A 23,777-nucleotide genomic window follows, 5' to 3' on the forward strand; every position below is an offset into this window, starting at 1 on the left:
ATGGTGGTGGCAGCATCATGCTATGGGGGTGTTTTTCAGCTGCAGGGACAGGACGACTGGTTGCAATTGAAGGAAAGATGAATGCGGCCGAGTACAGAGATATCCTGGAAGAAAACCTCTTCCAGAGTGCTCTGGACCTCAGACTGGGCCGAAGGTTCACCTTCCAACAAGACAATGACCCTAAGCACACAGCTAAAATAACAAAGGAGTGGCTTCGGAACAACTCTGTGACCATTCTTGACTGGCCCAGCCAGAGCCCTGACCTAAACCCAATTGAGCATCTCTGGAGAGACCTGAAAATGGCTGTCCACCAACGTTCACCATCCAACCTGACGGAACTGGAGAGGATCTGCAAGGAAGAATGGCAGAGGATCCCCAAATCCAGGTGTGAAAAACTTGTTGCATCATTCCCAAGAAGACTCATGGCTGTACTAGCTCAAAAGGGTGCTTCTACTCAATACTGAGCAAAGGGTCTGAATACTTATGACCATGTGATATTTCAGTTTTTCTTTTTTAATAAATTTGCAAAGATTTCTACATTTCTGTTTTTTTCTGTCAAGATGGGGTGCTGAGTGTACATTAATGAGAAATAAAATGAACTTTTTTGATTTTAGCAAATGGCTGCAATGAAACAGAGTGAACAATTTAAAGGGGTCTGAATACTTTTCGTACCCACTGTATGTGTTGTTAAAATGCCATATAGTATTATCACAACCATAACAATCAAACGGACACAAAAAAAGCATTATTCATTAAAACACTCAAACAGGCTGTACATGTGATACAAAATAGGTATATACAATGTGAAATATGAAAATGATTTTTTTTTTTTTTTAAGTACATAGCTTAGTTTTAGTCCAACACGGCTCATCTTAACAGAGACAAGAGCGTCAAATATTACAAACCGACGAGCATTACGCCACCTTAAGCCCACAATATTCACCTCTTGAACACACAACCGCATCTACAGTCAACTCCAACAAAATGCAACATTAAAAAATAAAGTCTCAACGCAATGCAATGTGACCAAGATAATATTGTCTTGCTTTGTATAATAAACTTCTTATTCTGATAAACTGTTTACTCGCCATTTACAAGCTGGTCAGCAGTGAGTGTTTGGAGGAATGACTTAAATTAAGTAACCAGTATTAAGATACTTAATTAGCCGTCCTTACTGCTAGGTTAGCGAGTGAGAAAAGCCCACCGCAGTAACTTTACATCCACAAAGCATTTAGGCCACTTCAAATCAAAAAGGTCCGACGATGTACAAAAACCCAAGTTAAATGGCTGCAATGTTTCAAAGTGACATTTCCTCTCAGCTGAGCAGGGAACTGTCTCATGTTATGATTATCTGACCTGCTCATGTCAGAGGTTGACAAATCACAAACTCATATCAGGGTGTTGAGTAAATACAAATGTAAATATTCAAGAAAACATCTGTTGACTTATTGTGAAAAAAGTCAAAGTGAGCATAAACAGAAAGATCTCATGATATAAAAGTGCCTTGAAATAAGGAAATACAAAACTTAAGGGAATTCTTGCAATTTTTGTTAGATGGATCATCTCTCTGAATGTATAGTGAGTGCAGATCTATTCTACAGGGTGTGTGTTCGTCGTGAAAACTATACAGGTTCCCATAGTTTCTTTTCTTCGGATTGTTTAAAACACGTGAAAATTACACAATGATAAAAAGACCTTAACATACACACAACAATATCATGGTTCGGTTAAAAGTATACACTGAGTCCCCCGTGCTGACAGATGTGTGGCACACCAGACAGTGTATGAATCTATACAGAAATAAATACGTTAATGTAAAGCTAAATGAAGATGAACAGACACGTCTCTGGGTTGTTTACTGACAGAAAGGGGAAGCAGTGGGATCAAAAGTCTTGAACACGTCTTTAAGTGTCCTGTCGTCTGCCTCCTCCTGTCCATCTTCCTGTTTTGGTTCTTCCTCCATGGCCTCCTCCTTGTCCTTCTCCTCCTTTTTCTCTTGCTTATTTCCTTCCGCCTCCTCTTGTGCTCCCGTGGAGCCCTGTCCTCCTGGTTTGACCTGCCTCGGGTCAGTGTACTGGGGTCGGATCAGCCCGGCCAGTGCCTGGATGGGGAGGTTATGAACTGCAGGGGGTTTGACCGGTGAGGCAGGAGGCACTGTGGGAGAACTGGAAGGTGGGGGCTGATCCGAGGCAACGTCTGTGCTTTTGGCCTCTTCTAAAGAGCCGCTCCGTTGGGTTGGTGAGAGTGGCGGAGTTTTGTCCTTCTTAACTGGGAGTTTCAGAATCAAAGTCTTTTTGGGAGGCTCTGCTGGCTCCTTCTGACCCTGCTCGCTTTGATTACGTGGATCGTACAGACTGATGCCCCCCAGGATCGTAGTGGGACTCTCTAGCCCTCCACCAGAGGATGCCAGACGAGGGGCATAAGGTGGCAGCCTCTCAGGCTCCGGCTTCACTTGGACAGCATGAGGGGAGGAGCTAACACTGGCCTTCTGTAGCCTCGGGTCCACGACTCCTCCCACAGAGAAGGGCACTTTCTGACACAGCAGCTTGGAGTCCAGACTCCCTGTGCGCTTGAGTCTGGGGTCCAGAGTCTTGTGCTGACGCGGATCTACAGGTCTTTCAGCGGAGGATCGGGACTCTAGAGATCCAGAGGGCAATCGACTCATACGCTCCTTCAAACGTGCAGCGACCAGTCTGGGGTCAATAGCCGGAGGGCTGGAGACGGGGGGATGGTCAGGCATGCTTGTTCGGTTCATCTGAGCATCTGCGATTAGAGGTGGGAGGGGCAGGTTGATGGAGTTTTCCTGTTTTGGCACGAGGGACGGGATGAGGTCCTCAAGGCCCCACACCACTGTCTGTGCGAAGGCCGGGCGCTGGAGCAGGATGTCCACCCGTATGTGGCTAAACTGCTTTAACTGGCAACGTGGGTCTCGCAGCACCACATCGGGGCCAGCATCTAGCGGGATGAGAGCAGCTTTGTCCCTGAGCTCCCTCTCTCCCTCATCATCCTCATCTCCTGTGGGAGGCTTCTGAGGAACAGCATGGCGATAGGAACTCTGCTCCATTGGTCTCACCTTCCTGGGGTCTCTGGAGAACCGCGGGTCTGCAACGCCATCGGACTCCTTTTTCATACCGTGGGGTCGCTGTCGAGGGTCTGTCTTCACGCGGGGGTCGCTGGGTGGGGCCCTCTCCTTCACAAGCCGAGGGTCCCCCAGTGCTGGAGCCGCTGGTGCAGTCGGGGGGGGCTTGGACTGAGACTGCTGCATCTCACTCTGCTTCTTGAGGGATTTAAGGATGGAGGAAACACAACTCCCATCCTCCTCATCGCTCGAGTACCAGTTTGTAGTTTCATCTGCAAAAAAGATCAAATTATAATTTAATGTTTGTAAGTTGTCTGTGTATAAGCACCTTGTTTACTGATGTGATTGGAGCATTTTCTGAGGGGGTTCTAGTTTAACTGAGTTTTGTTTTATCTTAATTAAGTCAGCACACCTGCTTCTTGCCCGGAGGCACTTACCTCTGTTTGCATTGTTCTCGTCCTGGCCCTCTGCTCTCTGGGGCTCATTTCCCTGTGGATGTGACTCTTGCTGTTGCTGCTGAGTCAGGTGTAATAAAATGGCCTTCTGCACAGCTGGTGGTAAGGACTGAAACTGTGACTCTGCACCCATCTGCTGCTGGAGGTTCTGCATGAAGGCCAGACCAGGGTCTACTACAAAGAAACACAATTTTGCAATTTCAGCGAAGCTTAAAAGATAATTAACCTTTTGCATAACGATATTAATATTACACTGACCTCCTTGTGGACCCATGGCCTGGTTTCGGAGGACGTTGCCGAAGAACTCTACTGGGTTCTGACCCAGCGTTGGAAAAGGGAAGAGACTCTGCAGCATCTGTAGATCTGGTGGAGGAGGGAACGGAGGCCTCGGCATATTATTCGGAGGGTTGAGAATGGGTCGGTTTCCATGGAAGGGTGGGGGTTGACCCGGGGGCATCGGTGGTGGCTGCATTGGAAACCTGTGTGGTGGGTGCTGCCCTGGGGGGCTCTGTGGGCCGGGTGGTCCAGCAGAGTGACCCATGGGAACAGGAGACCCAGGGGGAGGAACAGGAAGCGCAGAGGGGCCTGGAGGCACCATATTTCCACTCTGCGTGTCCTCGGAGCCTCCGCTAAACTGATTGGAGCCTTCCCCCTGATTCTGGGAGAAGTTGGATCCGCTGAAAAAAATAATGTGCACAATGAGGTTGATAAGAAGCTCTTTAGAGTTCGATTTGAGTTGGATTACAGATGATTCTAGTTACCTCAGACCAATTTTTTGTGCCAAGTCTACAGTAGGTTGAACCGTGATTTCAAAAAGGGAGGGGATCTTCTTCCCCGCTTGGCCGTCTGTAGGACTGCTCTGACCAGGAGTGGGCAGCAACCCCACCCCAGGAGGAGGCTTCGGAAGGGGGGCGATACCCTGCTTTCTCAGATCCTCCAGCTCCAACTCGTCCTCACGGGCGTTCTCCTCCTCTGTGTTAATTATCTGATAATTGAGTCACAAAGCAGAAATAAGACAACTGTTGGCCATTACAGCCGAGTATCACTTGCCATAGAAGGTTTAAAGATAACGTAAAACACTTTTTTTGTTTTTACCTTATCAAGCAACTCTTTGGTCACATCGTTCAAAGCCTCGTGGGAGAATTTGCAGTTGTCCCCTTGATAACATTTGGCTCCAGTATGAAAGAACTTGCACGGGTATTCATGTGCACTCACCGGTTAAGGAATAGGACTAATTCAAAAAGGTGTAATGAGCTTTCACTGAATCATGTGAAACGATGACACAAATGTACTTAAAACACGTGTGCATAGTGAAGGATATTGTGCATGTAGATGCAGTTATCTCCTTTACTGCAGTACCCTTGGAGGTAGAACTTACAAAGTTCCTTTTTCTTATCCGGTATGACGAGCTCATGTTCAAACTTGCACTGTTCTCCCTGTGGGAAGAAAAAAATATTTAAACTTTCAGGTAGCGCGCGCGCGCATATATATATATATATATATATATATTTTTTAATATTTCAGCATACATTGTTAAAGCAAGTAAAACCACATTAGCGCTACTATACCTTGATGCATCTGCCCTCCAGGAAATACTTGCAGATGTATCTCCCGTTGTGCTCAACTGTGTGCTGATTGATGAACTCCTTGCTCATAATTGGCCGTTTCTTCTGAAATCCGCAGGAATTTTTTCCTTCCTGCGACACAAAATAAACAACAAGATGTGGTCTTAGTTTAGTCTTCTTCTCAACTCATGTATTAATGTACAGTACAAACCGTGTGGTACAAAGCTGAACAGTACGGTCAAAAGCTGAAACTCTGCAAAAAATAAAAGGATGATGAACAATATATACAGTACATTAGCTTGATTCCTCATGACTAACATTACATTTTATTTGCTTAAATATTAGTGGGCAGTTGTTTCTTGTATTCTACTAAAATAATATATAACACTAACACATCTGGCTGTTTCAGGGCCACTTACTGGCATCATGTCTTCCATGCCCTGGTCTCCTCCTCGGCCTCGTCCTCGCCCCCCCCACGGTTTGCCCTTCAGCTTCTTGTTCTTGTAGAGCATCCCACGTCCTCTTCCTGGGCCGCTCCCTCTGCCCCTTCCTCTCTGCCCAACTGAGAATGAAAAGTAAATAGTTAAATCTAGTTGATGAATTACTACACGGGTGATCTGAATTGAAAGGTGGTTGATTTCATACACTGCTGTTGTTTCATCCCCCTCATGCTTCCTCTCTTCATCTGGTCTTTGGCATGGCGTCCCCTTCCACGACTCTGGGAGATGCAATCCTTTGACTGCGGGTATTCGGACATGTCATCTTCATAATCCTCCTCCTCTTCCTCGTAGTCATACTTGTCATCGCTGTAGTCGCTGTATTTGTCAAAATCACTGCTCTTGTGCGGCGGGGACTTCTGTGAGTTGCCATGGCCGCCCTTTGAATCCCGTCCGTGCTGGCAAGTCAAACGTCAAAAGAGGGAAATGTCACACAATAATGCCTTCATGAAAATGACGTGTCAGCATGCCAGCGGTGGTGAACTCACCTGAGAGGACTGGCCATCGGATCCCTGGCTCTTCCGGGTTTTGGGTTTTTCCGGTCGGTCGTAGTCGGAGTCATAACTGTCCGAGCTGGAGCTGCTGGAGGGGGAGTGGTGCTGAGGAGAGTGCAGAGGGGACGAAGGAAAAACACAATATTAAAGTGAATTATCAAGAGTAGTTGAAACCCATGCCTTCATGAGATATTATATCTTACTTTCTGTCTGTCGCGCCTCCTCCTTTTGGACCTCCTCTTCTCTCTGGTCTTTTTGTATCTTTTCCTGGAGTGCCTGTGAGTCTTGTCTTCTTTCTCTTTACCTTTGTCCTTTTCCTTCTCTTTGTCTTCATTCACCACTGCAGCCTCTTTGTTCTCCTCTTCAATTCCAATCCCTTCATCATCTATTTCTCCATCTTCCAGTTCACCGTCCTCTCTGAAAAGAGGGAAACAGTCAGTAGAATGAGTATAAGTGCATTTATCAGCCTGAGGCATAATTCAAAAGTTGTTTACTTCATGAGCAAAACATCTGATGAGCAAATAACCCAGAATCACCTGCTGTAATGATTTCATAAGAACTTTCATAATGTATTTTCCCTTCATTTGGAGTAAAGTACTAAATATCACACCAGACAGTTTGCAAATTGCCCGAAGCCTTTCCAGCACCAAAACATCTCGTCAATGATTAAAGGCTTAGTTTTAATTTCCTGTGAACCAGTGTGTGGTTATTTCATGAAAGCCAATTAAAATTCTCTGATTTATGAGTATGATTTAGGCCCACATAAAACCTTAATGACAAAAGGTCCATAATGAATTACTGCAAAGTAAAAGCAGGTTATTCTTATTTAAATAGCTAAATGGAAAATATTTTGATGGGATGTCCAACAAACACTGTCCTGTCTGGCTGAAAGGCCTGAGCACTCCTGTAGGAACATTTCGAGGGCATAATTGCAAGAATTGTAAATATTTAATAGGCAGGAAATCTTCCCAGGAGCATCCGATGCTGGACACTGCAATACAATGAAGTTAATGTTTGAAGACACAAACGTCTATTACTGTGATGAAAATGATGGCATTTCTTTCTATGACTTTGCTGCAGCACCCATGACCCCTGTGTCTCTGTCTGCAGTACTACAACGTACTACAACGTACTACAACGAGAACTTCACATCCACGCCGTTTGTCGTCATGTGTCAGACAAGAATGCTCAACACCAGATGAAGGTCACCAGCTACCACTTCCTCTGACACCAGTGCAAATCAGGTTTCAACCGGGCACCCTTCATAAAGCCACCACTACTCCAGTTAAAGCAGCGGAGACCCAAAGATTCAATATGAAACATTTGCCGATTTAGATATCTTTGGGGAAAACTGGCATAAACGTACTCTTTCCTGTTGTCACATTTGACCAAAACCATGTAAGTGAAGACTGATAAATGTAGGAAACTACTTCATACTAGCATCACTAGTATCCCAGCATACCTATTCAACTTGTAGGTGCAATAAAACCAGTTATCTTTACTGAGCACAACCATCACAGTCCACCAGCTTCTTTGCTTAAACTTAAATCACCTGGTGACATATTTGCTTTGACGCCAGTAAACTCTTGACCCTCTTTTGTTAACATGGTCTGATAACTCATCAAGTACTACAGACCAATCCCAGAGGACACAGGCCCGTATTCAGCAGAAGCACATAATAATCTCTCCATCCTGCGTGAACCCTGTCAGCAGTACCGCCAGGTGCCCGGTAGGGGGAGGGCAGTACGGAGGATGGGCGTGGCTGTGCCCTTAACATCACAGTTGGCAACAATGAAGCCATGAATTCATACACAGAACCACGACAACACAAACGGATGAGGTCTGCTATCTTGCATGGAAATGATGTTGGATGAGTCTTGTCGACACTAGGCTATTTGGACAGCGATATTCACTTGCACCAAAGAGGCATGCAAAGATGTTTTTTGAGGGGGGTGGGGGGAGAAACCGTGGACCCTAGACCCCGGCAATTCATGGTTAAATGAGGAAAACAGTAACACAAGCACGTAGACCCACCACAGCACTCAAAACGCACAGATGAGCGTATTAAGAATATTGCATAAGAACGTTACTCGACCTTTCATCCCCTGCAAGCTCAGAGTCTGTCATGTTTTTGTCAAGAACAGGGGCTGGGGGACTGGAGACAAGGCTCACAGAAGCCATTGGAAAACGGATCTGCCTCCCTTCTCTCCGGTACAAAGAGTGAATTAACTCAGTCACTCAAGGAGACGTTGGGTTGTGAGAGATGCTGGAAGATTTCAGACTGGAAAAAACTCACGGTGTTACATGTCTCGACAGAGACAGTAAACGGACACTGTCCTCTTTCATTTCAATGACGTTTTAACTCTGTGAGCACAGCTTGATGCCCCGCTTTGCTAATGTCCCGTCGGTTGACAGCTGCCATGGTGAAATAGAGGAGACGGAGGGAGGAACAGACAGAAATGTAACCATGTTCGTTGATTTCAGCATCTTCATAGGGTTTCTCAACAGGGACATCATCTCAAAATGGCTTCTGAGGTCTGCAGCACATTCCTAAATCATGTATTCCTCTACGTATATATATAGTCCTTTAAGGATCAATCTAACTTGGTGGCAACGGATCCTCGTCTGCTATTGGTCAGACATTACGCGGGTGACGAGAGCTGCGATTCTTATTGGTTCAAAGTAATGTCAGTTATTTTCAACATCTGCAACAATGAAGCGGATACGACGCACGGTTTTGTCCTTTGTCAACGTTTTAATTTATGAATGTGTGTATTACGCAGTTACAACAGCCCGAGTTTATTATGTTTTAGATTGTTTTATTTTAAAGCAAAACCGCTGAAGTCAATTCCCTTCATCGTGTTTTTAGTGGATACGTATTTCGTCCGTTGTGTGAGCTCAGCTTCACGCGCTCGTGCAGTCCTGTCATTGACCACCAGGTGTCGCTCCGAGTCTACAAGCCAAACCTTAAAAGACTTGCTCGTAAAACTGTGACAAATGCACATAATGTACGTCCGGTAGTGTTTATCAACAGACCAACACTAGTCTCAAAATGAGTGTTATTCTTGATAGTCTACAAAACAATGTGGCCTTAACGGTTATCGTTAGCTCTCAGTCAGGCTTACCTGATCTTACGGATACATAACCGGTCATTTTAGGTGTGCATAGCCGAGTATGTCAAAGGCTTAACGACCTGTTTCGTAATGAGCATCATACAAGTCCCCAGGAAGATCTTATTCTGAAAATGTCCAGTCATTTGAGTTTGTAAGGAAAAGGAAACAACTTTTTTTTTTTTTTTTTTTACCCTTTACGACAGAGTTAAACATAATTAAGTTCATATCATACTCGTGATATTTACCAGATATAGCTGACACTGTGGTCAACTTTCCTTGACCTTGAGATGTAAAGAGAAAAGCATACAAATATGTGGGAGCATCTCGGTGGGAGGGATTATTGCTGCAGGAAACAGTTAGGTGGCGTGCAGAGCTCAGAGGCTGAACCTTTCCAGAGCGCAGATAAAGAGACGGGAGCGCATCTCTGTCTCAGACACCTGATGAGCATCCTCCAAACTCTCGTAACAAGGGGACAGAACTCGTTTTGGGGGATTTTACCGAAGCACCAAATCTTGGAGAACACCAACAGGGAACAGCATTACTTTATTATCACTGGACATTAAGAGATGGCACTGTCTTTTCGACGCAGGTGTTTGCTGCTGCTGTGTTTGACAGCTATCCAGAGTGGTCATGCTGCCGTTCAGGTAACAGCAATTTACTTTGCCTTAAATGCAACAACTCACTTGTCCAAGAAGAGCTGCCGTCATGGGCAACTTGTCTCAACAAAAGTGTGTTAGGACATAGGTTACTTTAATCAAATCTAAAAAATCTGAGCAAACTCTATTTGGGAAATATTCATAAATTTGATGAACAGTAATCCATTTTAATATCTTAATCCTATTATTTAAAAAAAAATTCACCCCAACTAATAATATTGTGTTTTATTCTGTTCAAGCTCTTTATCCAGCTCATTGTGATCGTGTAGCTTATGTCAAGTTTTGCATGGTTTGTGATCACAGTCTCCAGTTTCCACTGGAGAAATAGCACGATACTTTTTGCTTTTCCCAAAAATGTCCCGTGTAGCATCCGGATATGAGTCCTCTCTTGTCTTGTCTGCTTTGCCTGAAGCAGAGCACTGTTTTAACTACTCCACAAGTCCAAACTATGTACACATTGAATTTTAATGTATTGAAGCGAGCTGTTTTTGTGCAAGGCCCTCCAAATGCAAGTGCAGGAATTTAAGGTATGCTGCACAGAGAAATTGTTCCAATGAGCATGTGATTAATAAACCCTCCTGAAAGGATTAGAGGCATTTTCTCTGAGGAACTGTGTAATGGCTTGACAAGCTTTCTCCCTCAAGTAACTGTTAGTGGCACCCATGCTATTTTGAGTTTGCCCATTCAGGATTCTCCAATGGACGTGTGCCTTCCTTCCTATGCAAAATATACAGAAGAACAGCATTTTGGGCTTAGGTCACATTGACATCTGCCAGACAGCTTTTGTCCAGCTGTGTCTGCCACACAGCTTTTGTCCAGCTGTGCCTGCCACAAGAGTTGTGATAGCAAGTGGAAAAGGGGAGAAGAAGAGAGATGGTGGGCCTAGACTATCACACATGTGAGTGCAATTAGGTTTAACGGAAAATAGATGTCAATAGAGAGCTAATAGAGTTTAAAAAAAAGAAATCGTGGTGACTGCATCATGCAAATACAGTAAAAAACATGTTACATAATGTATTCTAATATCAATGAAAACTCTTTGTAACCGTAACAAAGATGGGTTTAGTTTCAAATACATCATGCCCCACAGCTGCATATTCATGTTTATACACAGCTGTTTAATATTTTATGACCAAACTGAGGTCATTTTTATTCCCAAGCTCGTTTTCTGCTCATGGTGCTCATGCTTTATCCACAGACATGCATGGACAAGCACCAGGTGGTCGGGGTGCTTCGTCAAATGGAGAAGTTTCTGAAAGGCCAGGAGATGCGATTTACGGAGGGCCTCAGGATCATGAAGTCAAAGCTGGCAACGCTGCAGAACTCTGTCTCCAAGTTACCTCAAGCTGACCAGTCAGCTGGTGAGTAATAAGCAGACAACAGCACGTATACCGCCACCCTCGTCATCATATTCCTCATTCAATTGATATTTGCATCTGTGCTTTTCCCACTGTCACTTGTCACAATGTCTGAATGTCTGAAAAAGGTCTTTTGTCCTCAATCATAATCTTTATCAACTTGTTCTAGTTGATAATTATTTAATCCAACTGACTCCCTTGTCCTGGGTGATGAGACCTCTGCACAGGTTGAGGTTGGGCAGAGCTGTGCAGGGATGTACATAATGTCATCATAATGTTACAAATATCCTGTATGTATGAATTCATTGATTCCATTCTGTTACATCAGCCCATTTCACAAATAACTGGGTAATGGAACATGGTAAAGATATTTTAAAAAGCATGTGTCTAATTGCTCAGGTCAATGGATGTGTGGTGATTTTGTTTATAGGAGTTTTAAACTTCTTAAGGCTCTAATGGAAGCAGGATTTATTTTTACATTTAGTATAGTAAAGTAGGAAATTGATTTATAGTCATAACTTAATACACATTCTTTAGGTATATGCTGTAAAATCAACATACCATGATGAGAGGCTGCTAAAAATACAGAATATATGTCTTTATTTGCTCCACTGATCATGTAGTATATAGTTGGCTGTAAACCATAAACTGGATTTAAATTTAAAAATAAAAAAATTCACAAAGAGTTTACCAAATGAGTGGATACTCAATTGACAATCCATAAACTTCCACATGCATGCATAATGGTTTGGTAATTCAGTGAATGATCGTTCACTTAAAGGCAACAGAAGATTCTAAAGTATAAATTTACAACATTTTGGGAACATTCAATTGTTTGAAGTTAATCTTCAAACAGATTTCTTGTTAATAGAGGGCCAGATATCGCTTCTTCTATTATGGAATTACATATTCATCCAACAGCGCGAGGTCATCTCAGTTTCAGAGCTGGGTACCTGACAGGGGAAGTGGATTTGTGGAATTGTGTTGTTTGGCAGCCGATGCTGAGCCAATTTGTTAGTGATGGAGCAGTGCAGTCCATAACTCTGGAGAGAACTTGGCAGGACAGGAGGAAGCATATATTTTACATTTATACCAATAAAGCCTCAACAAAATGAAAGGACAAAAGTTAAATTATTGCACCACCAGCTTTAAATGCTCAGATCTGGATAAAAATCCAAATATACACATTTAAATAAAAGGGAATATATTGTTGAGTCAGATAAATATACAATAAATGCATTGGTAAAATACAATAGATTATAATCTGATGATGATGTAATAATGTTGTGCAGCATTCCCTATCTTGTTCTAGCCTATTCTACATGATATGCTTCCCTACATACAATAGGTGCAAAAACAGCATCTGTCATATCCCTTGGCACGATGCTTAAACTTAAAGTTATTAGAAAAAACAACACAATGGGATTTCATTATTCAAGCTTGATTTATCAGAAAGTAAGTGGTGGTTTTCACTTGAGGTTGAAAGCATAGGAAACATTTGTTCCTACTGGGATGAGGCATACATTCTCATAAAAGTCAAAAACTTAATCCATTCACAAAGTTATGTAATGTAATAAAGTTCTATATTATACAAGCCTTAAACTTTCCAGAGCATGCAAAATAGCATAACATTTGGCTGCCGGCAACATTCTGACTCATAAAAATGTCCGGTGCCGTGCTGGCTGACTGTAAACGAGGCATTTGAACCGTCCTCTCCCATGAAGGCTCTGCGCTGCCCAGCGACACGTGTATATCCCCAGGCAGGGAATGCCAGAGGATGTCGGGAGGCTTACTCCACATGTGACCAGCTTCCTCTCGTGCTCTCTCTCTCACACAGCTCCCACCACCTGCCCCACGCTGGAAGGCCCTGCTCACGGAACCAAGTTTGGCTCAAAGTATTTAGTTGGACATGAGGCCCATTTCACTTGTTCCCAGGGCTACCATCTTGTCGGTTCTGCCACTCGTGTCTGCCGGGACAACGGCACCTGGACTGGCATCAGTGCCATCTGTAAAGGTGAGCTACATACAGGAATCCCATCGCCCATTGCCCTTCCACAGAGCCTGATTTTTAACCGTGTGTGAGACCAGTGTTGCATTTGATTCAGGTGAGGAATGCGGTCTCACTTCAGCTGCTGTATGTTTTCATCACAGGATTAGGAGCTTTTTAGCCCCTTTGACTTTCTCCACGTACAAAACACACATCCACTACTTTTCTGATTTGGTGGAATGTTTTGGGCCAGGAAGTGCTATGTCTGTGCATTATTCACTGCTGGAGCAGAGATCCCCACACCAATTTAGGGCGACCTCGGCTCAGCGGTGCCTGAATGCCAGGCTGAAAGAGACAGCAGCACAGAAGCCAAACTGAGCTCCACACACACACACACACACACACACACACAGATAACAGGCAAAGAAAAGAGGCATTCTTTAGCGTGGCTGGAACTCCTCGGCATACTGAATGAAGCCCTCGTTAAAATGGCATTAAATGTCTCTGAACACAGAAAAACACCTGTACTGCATTCCACTGTGGGGTGCCTTACCCTCCAGGTTTCCACTCCTCATGAACAGCAGTGGTTGGGCTACTGTAAGATGAACCCTACCGCTCTTGCTCATGTTTCCCTGGTTCTTTGACAGTAGTCCCACTGGACGGGGTTAGGTCCAGACGTTATGTCCAGACCATGGTCTGATAGCACAGAAGTATGTTAAGCATGCTATTGATTGCCCGGTCAGGCTGCGCTGGTGGCACTCTTCCAAAAATTCCTAGTGGCGCACTCAGTTGAACATGTGCATACGTTTATTGACATTCATGGTTAAAACAACATGAGAGGGCTCGACTCCGCACAGTATCATCCCTGTTCATGTTTTTCAGCCCGGCATAAGAGGTCTAAATTTAGTCATGCTTAAAAAGCAGTATTGACGTAGTGTGAAAACTTTAAAGTTAAGAAAAGTTTAAAAATATCTAGCAGAGTGAAGTGGGCCTTTTCATGTTGTGGCCCTGTGGTGGCCCCTGGGGAAGCCAAATAAACATTAAAGGGATTGGTTGTCATCCAGTATACTGTGGGCTCAGAGAGCAGAGGCCGCTTCATAATTTTAACATCTGCACAACTCTAAGAGCTGACTACAGAAACAAATATCATAATGTATTTTTCTTATCTAGTTTGTTACCCTTGTTGTTGTTGTCAACAGTTTGCGTTTTGGAGTACTTCTGTATCGAGCGGTCGTACTTACTATACGGGAATATCATCTTCGGGGCCACTGTTTGATGAATAATCAATATACTGTATATGCCACAACAAAGACAATAAGTCTGAACATTGGTGGGTAAATGAATAGATCTTTGCTATACCTACAGAGATGTCTCCAGTGTGTATTCATAGGGACAAGTATTTTACCCAGCTTTTTTTGCATCCCACCATTCCAAACGCTACTTTACGCATACTCACATTCGAGGGCATTTATACCAATTTGCACTCGTTCATGTTTAGGCGATAAAATGCTTGTGAAGAAGTATGAATGAAGTCAGGTACTTCTCAACTGTTTGTTTGGCAGAGAGGTAAAACGTCACAAAGCCTTAAAGTTATGAGTAAAACATCTGTCCATAGACTAACAACAACAATTTTAACATTGAAGCTGAGATGGATTTTATTGCCGTACACTTTAAGAGTCCTCCCCATTAGATTTGATGAAGATAACTACTACTTTTCCACAAATAGAACAAATAAAAGGGCATCAGAGACATACTGTGCCCATAATGACAGTACCAGTTTGTCATTTTTAAGCATCGGTTATCAAACTGGGTGGACACTTATTGCCGCTCTTTGGATGGAGAGTCGATGGGAAGGGCTTACAGAGGTTCTTTCATTTTTGGTGACCATTTCTTTCTTTCAGGACCTTTGATCTGTATGCACCAGACTGATGAAAACAAGAGATTCGGAAGAAGCTGCACGTTTCTTTAAAAAAAAGCTGACCACTGTGATTATTCTCTCCTGCACCCACAGATATAAGTGAGTGTGCAAGTAATCCCTGTCAAAATGGAGGTACCTGTGTGGAAGGCGTTAACCAGTACAAATGCACCTGCCCCCAGAACTGGAGTGGTTCTCACTGTCAGCATCAAACCCAGACAGGTCAGTGCCACAAACGTCTGAGACTCTTTGTTTAGTTGGCATTTTCTTATCAGTCAAGACTGGGATCTACATGTTTACAATGTGTTCAGCTCAAGATCAAATGTTAGGTCTTCAACTTTCATATTGTCTCCCCCAATGCAGCACCACCTGAGTGGAGTGTCATGAATGATCCAGCATTCAGCCGGAGACCTCGCTGTGCGCAAGTGAACAGAGCCCAACACTGCAGCTGTGATGCCGGCTTTCACATGAGTGGCACCTCTGACAACAGTATCTGTCAGGGTGAGCTGTAAATTATGTGTTCCTTAATTGATCCCTGTGGGGAAATTATCCTTTCACTGCTCCTCCTCACAGGGAGGCAAGGTCAGCTACAGTTCCCTGAAGCTGGTTGCTCCGCTCAATAACATCTCAGCAGCACAAATAGCACATGTTAAAGGGACTTTGCTGCTGAAATGATCCCAGAGTAACCAAATCTTTTACTCCTCTAGTGATTAATATGGTTGCAAATAAGAGAAATCTGAGGGGCCAGTCTGTGACAAACAAAACAATCCTCTTGGGAGGTCACAAGCTGATTAGCATCCATTTAGGTCACAGTTCAGTTGCTTTTGAGATGTAACTGGTTGAGTAACAATTCGAAATTAGTGTTTTCAAGTAGTTGCCTCAAATGTGTTGATGCCACAATACTGAAAGGGCAAACCTGATGGACCTCAATACTGACGATAACCTGAGGCGACAGGAACAACATAGTTTGGTTCCTCGGTGTGTGTTGTAAACATTATGAGGTACCTATAGGCTCCCTCCTAGTTACTTTTAAGTGCACAATGGCCATGTGATGCATGTTCACGACATGCGATTCCTTGTCTGTTTCCTGACAGATGTAAACGAGTGTGAGGTGTATCGGCTGGACAAAGGAGGGAAGCTTTGTGTCCACGAGTGTGTGAATGTCCCGGGCTCGTACCACTGCTCGTGCCCCAGCGGCTACAAGTTGCTCCCAGACGGGCGGAACTGTGAGGGTGAGTGACAAGAGAGAACAGAGGACAAAGGCTCATTCACAGAGCCCTGGCTGGGTATGTAGCTCCAGAGAGGAATACCTGCGACTTAAGGAGAGGAGCCTTTAAGCAATGTGCTTTTAGTTTCTGCAGAGGTGTCTGTCGGCCCCAAACCTCGTTTCCACTTTCATTTGCACCCCTGAAGCTTGCAATGCTTGCCAGTGGAATGAGTGACCTCACCCTTTCCCAGCAGAAGGGATCTTTAGGACATGAGACTAAACTAAGAACCCAAATAAACAATCACAGCACAGCACCCCCTCTGACTGTGGTAACCAGGAAGCAGGGAGTCAGTCTGGCAAGTCTCTCTGCCCGCTTCTCATTCTTACATGCCTCTGCTGTTTTGTCTTCCAGATGTGGACGAATGTTTAAGCCAGCAGCACAACTGTAGCCGAGGGACAACTTGTATCAACACGGGGGGAGGCTTTCAGTGCGTCAACCCAGAGTGTCCCCGTTCTCATGGCAACATCAGCTACGTCAAGACGTCTCCCTTGTAAGTGGATAGACCCCGATGTGACCCCTTTGTCATTTGTTTTGTCAGTGAAAAGCTTTAGAAAAAATTAAACCAGGATCACATCTTCCACGTGCCAGCAGGAAATTTTCATCAACTCTCAAATGACCATGTGAATACTAAATCAGACTTGACTGTGAGACATTAATGGGCCCCAGGCGGACATTTTGAAAAGCAAGAAAAGCAGAAATAAAACAGATCATTCCTGTGTTCAAGTGTGCAGGTAATCCATGCCAGTGAACCCGCATGCGCAACTGGAGGTTAAAATACATGTATCGACTGTCATTGACGAGGTGCACTTGAGCAAGGTGTTACAGCGTTAGAGCTCTCTAGCTGAAATTCATGAAGGGAAATTCAGGTTTCATACAACTTGAGACATAGTTTTGGCCATATTGCTAATGGTAGAAATAACAATAATCTTGCCATGGTGACTGCTGAGCTCTGGCTATGCAGCAATACAACTAACTGCCAAGCTAACCAAACCGATGACAATAAAACATGAGAGATGTGGTTATCGCTGCCTCACAGTGAAACAAATCGTTCCTGAAAAAGAACATGTATCAGCAGAACTTCACTCGACCACGTTTTTTTTCTTTTACTTTTTGAAAACCATGTCGAACGTCTGTGTCTGGCCAAATGTTTGGAGGATATTACAACTTCCATCTCCATGTTCGCCAAGTCATCAGCAAGCTGCCTCATTTAAGAGCTTGAAACAAAGCTCTGTTTGCTTCTACTGAACCATCAATGTGGTGAAATACTGCTCCGCTGCCAGCGAAGGGGATGAATAAATGTTTGGGAAAACACTTGTAGCAAGGGAGAGAGCAAGGAATCGAGAAAAAGGCAGTAGCTGAGTCCCCATTCCATAATTCTATGCAGGTTTTGAGATTGTTGTGCACAGAGATGGAATTTTGGAAGTACTTCACAGAATAAAAGGTCACAGCGTTCTATGATCCAACACTTCGGGGCACATGACTTCATATGTACTGTATGTATGTGTGTCACTTCTCTTTAGTCACAAAGAAGCACTTATAAACACTATTATATAATCGTTTTCTCAGTGACAAAATGGCTCTATTACATGACAACTGCCAAACACATAGAGAATGGAAAACATGTACCACTTTGTCCTGTAACACCCCCTGCTTATAACATTTGCTGTCTTTCTGTCCGGCAGTCAGTGTGAGAGAAACCCCTGCCCCATGGACAGCAGATCCTGCCACCTGGCTCCCAAGACCGTGTCCTTCCACTACCTGTCTCTGACCTCCAGCCTGCAGACTCCTGCGACGCTTTTCCGTATGGCGACCGCCGCCGCCCCAGGGCGCACCGGGCCGGACAGCCTGCGCTTTGGCATAGTGGGCGGAAACTCCCGAGGCATCTTTGTCATGCAGCGTTCAGACAGGCAGACCGGTGAGCTGATACTGGTTCAGCAGCTGCGCGGGCCGCAGGAGATCAGCGTTGATGTGGACATGTCTGAGTACAGCGACCGCACCTTTCAGGCCAAGCATGTGGCCAGAGTTAACGTTCTGGTTTCCCCTTACAACTTCTGAGAGCGTGCTGGCAAAGGAGGAGGACGAGACAGACAGGGGAAGAGGAGCAAGGAAGAGTGTGTGATGGGCCTGAGTTTACTGATACTGTTTCTTACTTCCATATCAGAAATTAATTTGCCTGAGTAGCTGGTCAAGTGACAAGCCAATATTATAATAAAACATTTATATTATGAATAACAATTTACGGCAAAACACATCATAGATGCTTCTTTAAGTCAGTATGAGCTTTGACTGATGTTTGACTGAGTATGTTTGAATGCTGAACAAGAGCATAAATGGGTTGGGAGGGATGCAGAACTGATTTTGTCATTGCTGTTGCTTTATGTTTGTATGTTTATGTCCATCATAGATCATGTCTGTAGCTCAGGGTCCAGCCCCGGGGCTGATGCACTGCCCTTGCTTTGTTGACGATAAATCCCTATAAGACATTAGTGCTCCTGAGGCTCTAATTTATTGGAAATATTATTGCTGGTTTTTACATTGTAACATACTGTACGCCACATGTTTATCTTCCATCATATACTGTATATTTGTTTTGTTTTTTTTGTACTAGTTTGCCTTGTTTAAGCACCATCCATTATACTAAGGGAGTTGTTGTTTTTTGAAACAGTAGATGCAGTCCTGTACCTGAGTATATTTCCTCTATAACTCATATTCTGTATGTTACCCAGAAATGATTATATCTGGCAAGCTTGCAAAGCACTACGCAATTTATCTGGGATTTTAATTGTCTCTACATAACTGAAATAAAGTCGGTCTAACATTTCAGTATTTGTTAAAACTACTTGACTTGACGCTGAACAGTGTGCTATTAAATGTCCTTTTGGCTGTGCTGCTATTATGAGTGAGTTTTAATGAGTGGAATTCGAACCAACGCATAGTTGATGAATGAACGCTGGACGGCTATCAAAAGTTCTCCGACTGGATGGATGAAACTTAGGTTAGAGAGGAAGAATGTGGGTTTTTTTTTAATATTACCCGTGAGGCATACGTTCACAGACAATACAAGTCAAAGCAGCATTTCCCAGAATGTCTCAGAAACAAACAGTGTTTCTTTTTGACTTCAATACAAGGAACAGTAACTGTCACATTTTCAAAACATATCTTCGTGTGTCTACGTGTTAGAGAAAGAAGAGACTAATGTCCACCACATGTGTTCTCTTCACTCTGTCCTCCTCTCTTGTCTCCATCTAGGGGTTTACATTGCATTAAAAGAGCAGCATGCTTCCAGGAGGGAGTGGATGGTGAGAATCAAAACACATGCCCCGACGGTACACGCTGCTCTGAAAATGACAACGCGCCTTAATGGCAGTAATTTCCTTCAGTAACCGTACCGGGAGGGCTCACATTGCAGCCTTTGTGTCCAGGCTTGTGCTCGGGCTATTTGATGTTCACATGTTTCATCCATTCTGAGGCGGCAGGACTTATTGCAAGAGACAATTGGAGAACACTGAGCTACATAACACAAGCCATTTGCTGGAAAGTAACAACAAAAATATGCAGTAAGGGCCTTGAAGCAAAGCCAGCACATAGTGTGGTTTACACTGGGTTTACGTCGGAGTCACAGAGACATAGTGACTTTGGGGCTCTGTGGAAGCTTCCTCTTAGTGCTTCTGGTGACTTTAGTGCGCCATTCATAAGGAGTGGACAAAATAACAGAAACACACATAGATACACACAAATATACAGACGCCAGCAGTAAATACCAATTTGACGAAGCTTTTGATAATGTGTTTTTGAAACTTTAAGAAGTGATGCCGTACTAGTTTACTATAGATTTTGTGTCCTCTGTCTTTGGTGTTGGTAAGGATCTGTTTCCTGTGCCAATGCTGAACTACTGTTGGAAATGGGCACAAATAAATGTGAGTAAAACATTTAGCTACAGTATATACAATATCCTCCTGAAACATCTTTTGCCTATTCAAGCACAAAAGCAGAAATCATATTGAAAGGATACAGCAGGCACACTATACATCTACGTATGGCTCTCCATCAAAACAGAGGAGTCACGTGTGTCACTGGTAGGCTAGTCCAGAAAGAAAAGCACTGTAGAGGAACTTTACTGTACTTTTACTGTCCAGGATCCATGTCCATGACTGTGGGTCATCTTTCATGTGGGATAAATGTGAAGGTATAGGAAAGCAGAATGAATGCCTCTGACTTTAAAGTGGCCTATAAATCTACCAGAGTAATAAAAGGACACTTTTTTTCATGGTGTAGATAAATATCATACTGTTTGATTCAGTCCTATTATCAACTAAGATATAAAGCATGCACAGTAGATAGATAAGAAAACTGGTTAACAAAGAGACAAAATGAAGGTAGCAGCTTGCTCAGATGGACGAACCAGGTCTCTCTGGTGTTCTTAAAATGAGGCCATGTTTTCCTGTCTGTCTCCACAACGAAATCCTGATGTTTTATTAGTGATTTCATAATTGCATAGTTGCAGTTGAGGTATTTTGGCTGTTATTGATTGGTATTTTAGATCCAAATACTGCAGCAGAGGCCTATGACAGGTTTGTCTTCTTTCATGGAAAATGGTACAAACAAACCCAACGTCTGGTATAAAGTTCTGTCCATGTTGGACAATAGAGTGTCATTTTAAAATGGCACTCTAATGTCAAAGGTTTAACCAGTTTGGGTCACAAACAACTTGTATTGTCAACATGACAAATACATTGGATTGCCGGTAGATTTATTGTTGTTTCAGCGTTCTTGGTCACAGTGAAAACTCAGGGCTTATATTTTCAACAAGTGGGCTTCATGTAAACTGTCCGTTTCATTATCATTTATTACAATTTTCCTCAAATAGCCCATTTCCTCTTGAATCTGGTATTTATAAGACAGCTTCAGAGTAATATTTGTTTAATGCAGCAAAAATCACAACCAGAGTAAAATATGTATTTTTATTTCCAAATTAATACTGAAAATCAGACTAAGAAACAAACAGTCTCCTGTGGAAGATTAATATGTAATCTGAGTGGACACACTTCCTGAGAAGGAAGAGTGAAGAAAACCGCTGGTATGAAATGTTTATGCCCAGGTCTTTGTGACGCCCATGAGAGAAAAAGAGGAGTCATATTATCCAGACACCGCTCTACTTGTGGAATTATGCAATAACAGGATTCAGCCAATACCCATCTGTACAAATAATCGAGGTCCACTGCAGGTGTCTGCAGTTTTATATAACAGGACAGCTTGCCACCAAAAGCACAATCACTCCAGGTTTCCATCCAATATAAAAACAGAATAGTGACATTATAAACCCGGCTGATCAGCTTTTGCTGATGCCAACCATATGACTTGTCAAATATATCATACGGGATGGCCCAAGTCCTGCCGTTACATTTACTCAGAACAACACGCATGAAGACACCGACAGTGTTCCAACCAAAACTACACTGACAAAAACACCAGGGCAGCCAATTTCAGAAAAAAAATATTAAGACGTATTTGACGTGTTTTCACGGTCTCTGCGGAACCACAATGATTTCTTTTTTTACCAGCAAACACTGCAAAGCAATAAGAAACAAGCTGCAGTTTCACCAAACACATTGTGAAACTGTTCAGGGTCCAAATCAATCAAGAAAATGGAAGCACACATTGTAAACACACTCTAGAGTAAACATGGACGAACACACTGTAACAACTTATAAGTACACTTGAAACACATAAATAAGGAAATTAATGAACTCCAGATTAACATACATACAGTATATTGCTCCCTAATTCAAACACCTGCCCACCCACAAAGGTACTGAGGATGCCAGAGACATGAATAACACTTTCATACATGTTCTCAACCACCTGAACAGTTTAGGCCTCAAACAAGAACTACATGTAGGCAAAGATTTGAACTTCAAAGTGCATAAGAGCAAAATGTTCTAGTCAAAGTGTGTGTGTGTGAATTTTTTTTTGTTGGCAAAAAAAAAATATAAGTGTGCTTCAGATATTTATATATAAATACAAATCCTGTTTGGGATTAATTAACAAACAAATTAAAATTAAATTCTGTTTCCCTCCCATGGCTGCAAAAAGATCTTGGATAAAACATTCTCGGTGTTATTTACTGAGTAAAAAGGCTTTTTAATTATTTCCCCATCATAAATAGGCATCTTGTTTTATTACAACCAACCAATAACATCTAGATACCCACAAAAAGACACTTAATGTATGTTTGAGGGTATGTTCATGCATCAGGCCCACTGTTCTTAATTCTCTGATAAAATAAATTCTCATGAACAGAACAGAAATAAATACAGCACTTAATATAAAATGAAGAATTATCTTTGGAAAGAAAGGCTCAAAAACTGATCATAATCAGGGAAATGGTGAGCCAGTTGGTCAGTGAAAAGACAGTTTTCCTCTGGTAGAGTCCTTTGCTCTTGACAAGTTGAGGAAATGAGACCTGGACCACCCTGCGAAGTGGCCCTAAAAACAGTAAACGCCACTCCACCACCACCACCCGACTGGAGATCCTGGAGGAAACCCTGCTGCAGACGCAGAGACAGCTGCTATCTTCTCCCTCCATGTCTGGAACTCGTTTACCTCACTCCAGCTTTGACATCTCATATCTGGTCGTCATGATTTCCTGTGAAATAACATGCAAATATAAACTAAACATTTTTGTCCAGGCTGTCAAGAAATCCCCTGAACACCAATGTTACTGCATGTTGTTATTCAGTCACAATGAACCATTTGACCCCCCCCTTAGTTACTTTTGCTACGCCTGTCAAGCTTTCCACTCTGGCTGAGCACATGTGCAGTTCACAATAACTGTACCACCCGAAATTCTAAGTAATTTATTAAACAACGGGTCCCTGATTTCAGACGGAGGCAGACAAAAGTACAACGGTTGCTGGTAGATTTTAGAAGATGAAGCTAGCTAGCTAGTTACTTGTACTCATGACCACACCCAGCTGTGATATCGCATGGTGCTGTAGGGTTAGGGGCCACGAGACACCACTGCAGCACAGGCTGTGGAAAGAGCATGTTGTCATCACTAGTTGGCAGGGAGAGCCAACTTGTTAAGACTGGGTGCAGTCACTCTTTTAAGTGCAGAGCGTTGCTCACACTACAGCGCCATGCACAACATTTCACAAGTGAAGAGATCCAAAGCGTGACAGGCCTGTGGTGCCTCGTTACAGTTGCTAAGCTATGATTGGACAATTAGTGAACAGTCAGCAAGAACAAAAACATATTGACTGCAGGTCCCATCACTGAGTCCTGAAGTCAGTCCCCATTTCGTCACCGATACAGTAACTCCAAAATGAGTTTCTCTCTTGGTGAGATAGATAGATAGATAGATAGATAGATAGATAGATAGATAGATAGA

General features: G+C 43.2%; 3 protein-coding genes across 6 annotated transcripts in view; 1 reads left to right on the forward strand and 2 right to left on the reverse strand.

The window, feature by feature from the left end:
- Positions 1–610: 610 nt before the first annotated feature.
- On the reverse strand, positions 611–8,635 carry zc3h6 (zinc finger CCCH-type containing 6). 2 transcript variants are annotated; one of them, XM_031841150.1, is made up of 12 exons: positions 8,186–8,635; positions 6,294–6,507; positions 6,085–6,195; positions 5,745–5,994; positions 5,519–5,661; positions 5,103–5,231; positions 4,856–4,970; positions 4,630–4,739; positions 4,296–4,519; positions 3,793–4,211; positions 3,517–3,705; positions 611–3,351 (listed from the first exon to the last, which is right to left on the reverse strand). In XM_031841150.1, exons 1-12 carry the CDS (start codon positions 8,269–8,271, stop codon positions 1,856–1,858), a joined length of 3,486 nt encoding a protein of 1,161 aa, XP_031697010.1. In that variant the 5' UTR covers positions 8,272–8,635; the 3' UTR covers positions 611–1,855. The 2 variants fall into 2 exon arrangements, with proteins under 2 accessions (XP_031697010.1, XP_031697004.1); XM_031841144.1 differs by having other exon boundaries at positions 3,517–3,708.
- A 408-nt stretch (positions 8,636–9,043) lies between these two features.
- Positions 9,044–18,950, forward strand: fbln7 (fibulin 7). The gene is made up of 8 exons (XM_031838862.1): positions 9,044–9,847; positions 11,058–11,220; positions 13,055–13,231; positions 15,216–15,341; positions 15,483–15,620; positions 16,214–16,351; positions 16,739–16,877; positions 18,070–18,950. Exons 1-8 carry the CDS (start codon positions 9,770–9,772, stop codon positions 18,440–18,442), a joined length of 1,332 nt encoding a protein of 443 aa, XP_031694722.1. The 5' UTR covers positions 9,044–9,769; the 3' UTR covers positions 18,443–18,950.
- A 2,384-nt stretch (positions 18,951–21,334) lies between these two features.
- The window catches only part of tmem87b (transmembrane protein 87B), a 10,640-nt gene continuing 8,197 nt past the window's right edge, over positions 21,335–23,777 (reverse strand). For all 3 annotated transcript variants that reach the window (XM_031876780.1, XM_031876764.1, XM_031876772.1), the window contains exon 19: positions 21,335–23,033. In XM_031876780.1, coding sequence (XP_031732640.1) covers positions 22,992–23,033 — 42 coding nt within the window. In that variant the 3' untranslated portion in view covers positions 21,335–22,991. The remainder of the gene's footprint in view (positions 23,034–23,777) is intronic.

The sequence above is a fragment of the Anarrhichthys ocellatus genome, unplaced genomic scaffold (assembly GCF_004355925.1).
Source record: "Anarrhichthys ocellatus isolate YVR2014 unplaced genomic scaffold, GSC_Weel_1.0 scaffold3, whole genome shotgun sequence".
Classification (NCBI taxonomy): Eukaryota; Metazoa; Chordata; class Actinopteri; order Perciformes; family Anarhichadidae; genus Anarrhichthys; species Anarrhichthys ocellatus.

What these genes read in the sequence shown, in the direction of transcription:
- zc3h6 (XM_031841144.1), bottom strand. Translation starts at nt 8,271, where the DNA reads ATGGCTTCTGTGAGCCTTGTCTCCAGTCCCCCAGCCCCTGTTCTTGAC. An exon ending in TAACTGCATCTACATGCACA is followed by an intron (nt 4,740 to 4,855) that starts ATATCCTTCACT and finishes CGGTGAGTGCAC; the next exon opens with ATGAATACCCGTGCAAGTTC. An exon ending in CGAGAACAATGCAAACAGAG is followed by an intron (nt 3,352 to 3,516) that starts GTAAGTGCCTCC and finishes TCTTTTTTGCAG; the next exon opens with ATGAAACTACAAACTGGTAC.
- fbln7 (XM_031838862.1), top strand. Translation starts at nt 9,770, where the DNA reads ATGGCACTGTCTTTTCGACGCAGGTGTTTGCTGCTGCTGTGTTTGACA. An exon ending in TCAAGCTGACCAGTCAGCTG is followed by an intron (nt 11,221 to 13,054) that starts GTGAGTAATAAG and finishes TCTCTCACACAG; the next exon opens with CTCCCACCACCTGCCCCACG. An exon ending in TGACAACAGTATCTGTCAGG is followed by an intron (nt 15,621 to 16,213) that starts GTGAGCTGTAAA and finishes GTTTCCTGACAG; the next exon opens with ATGTAAACGAGTGTGAGGTG.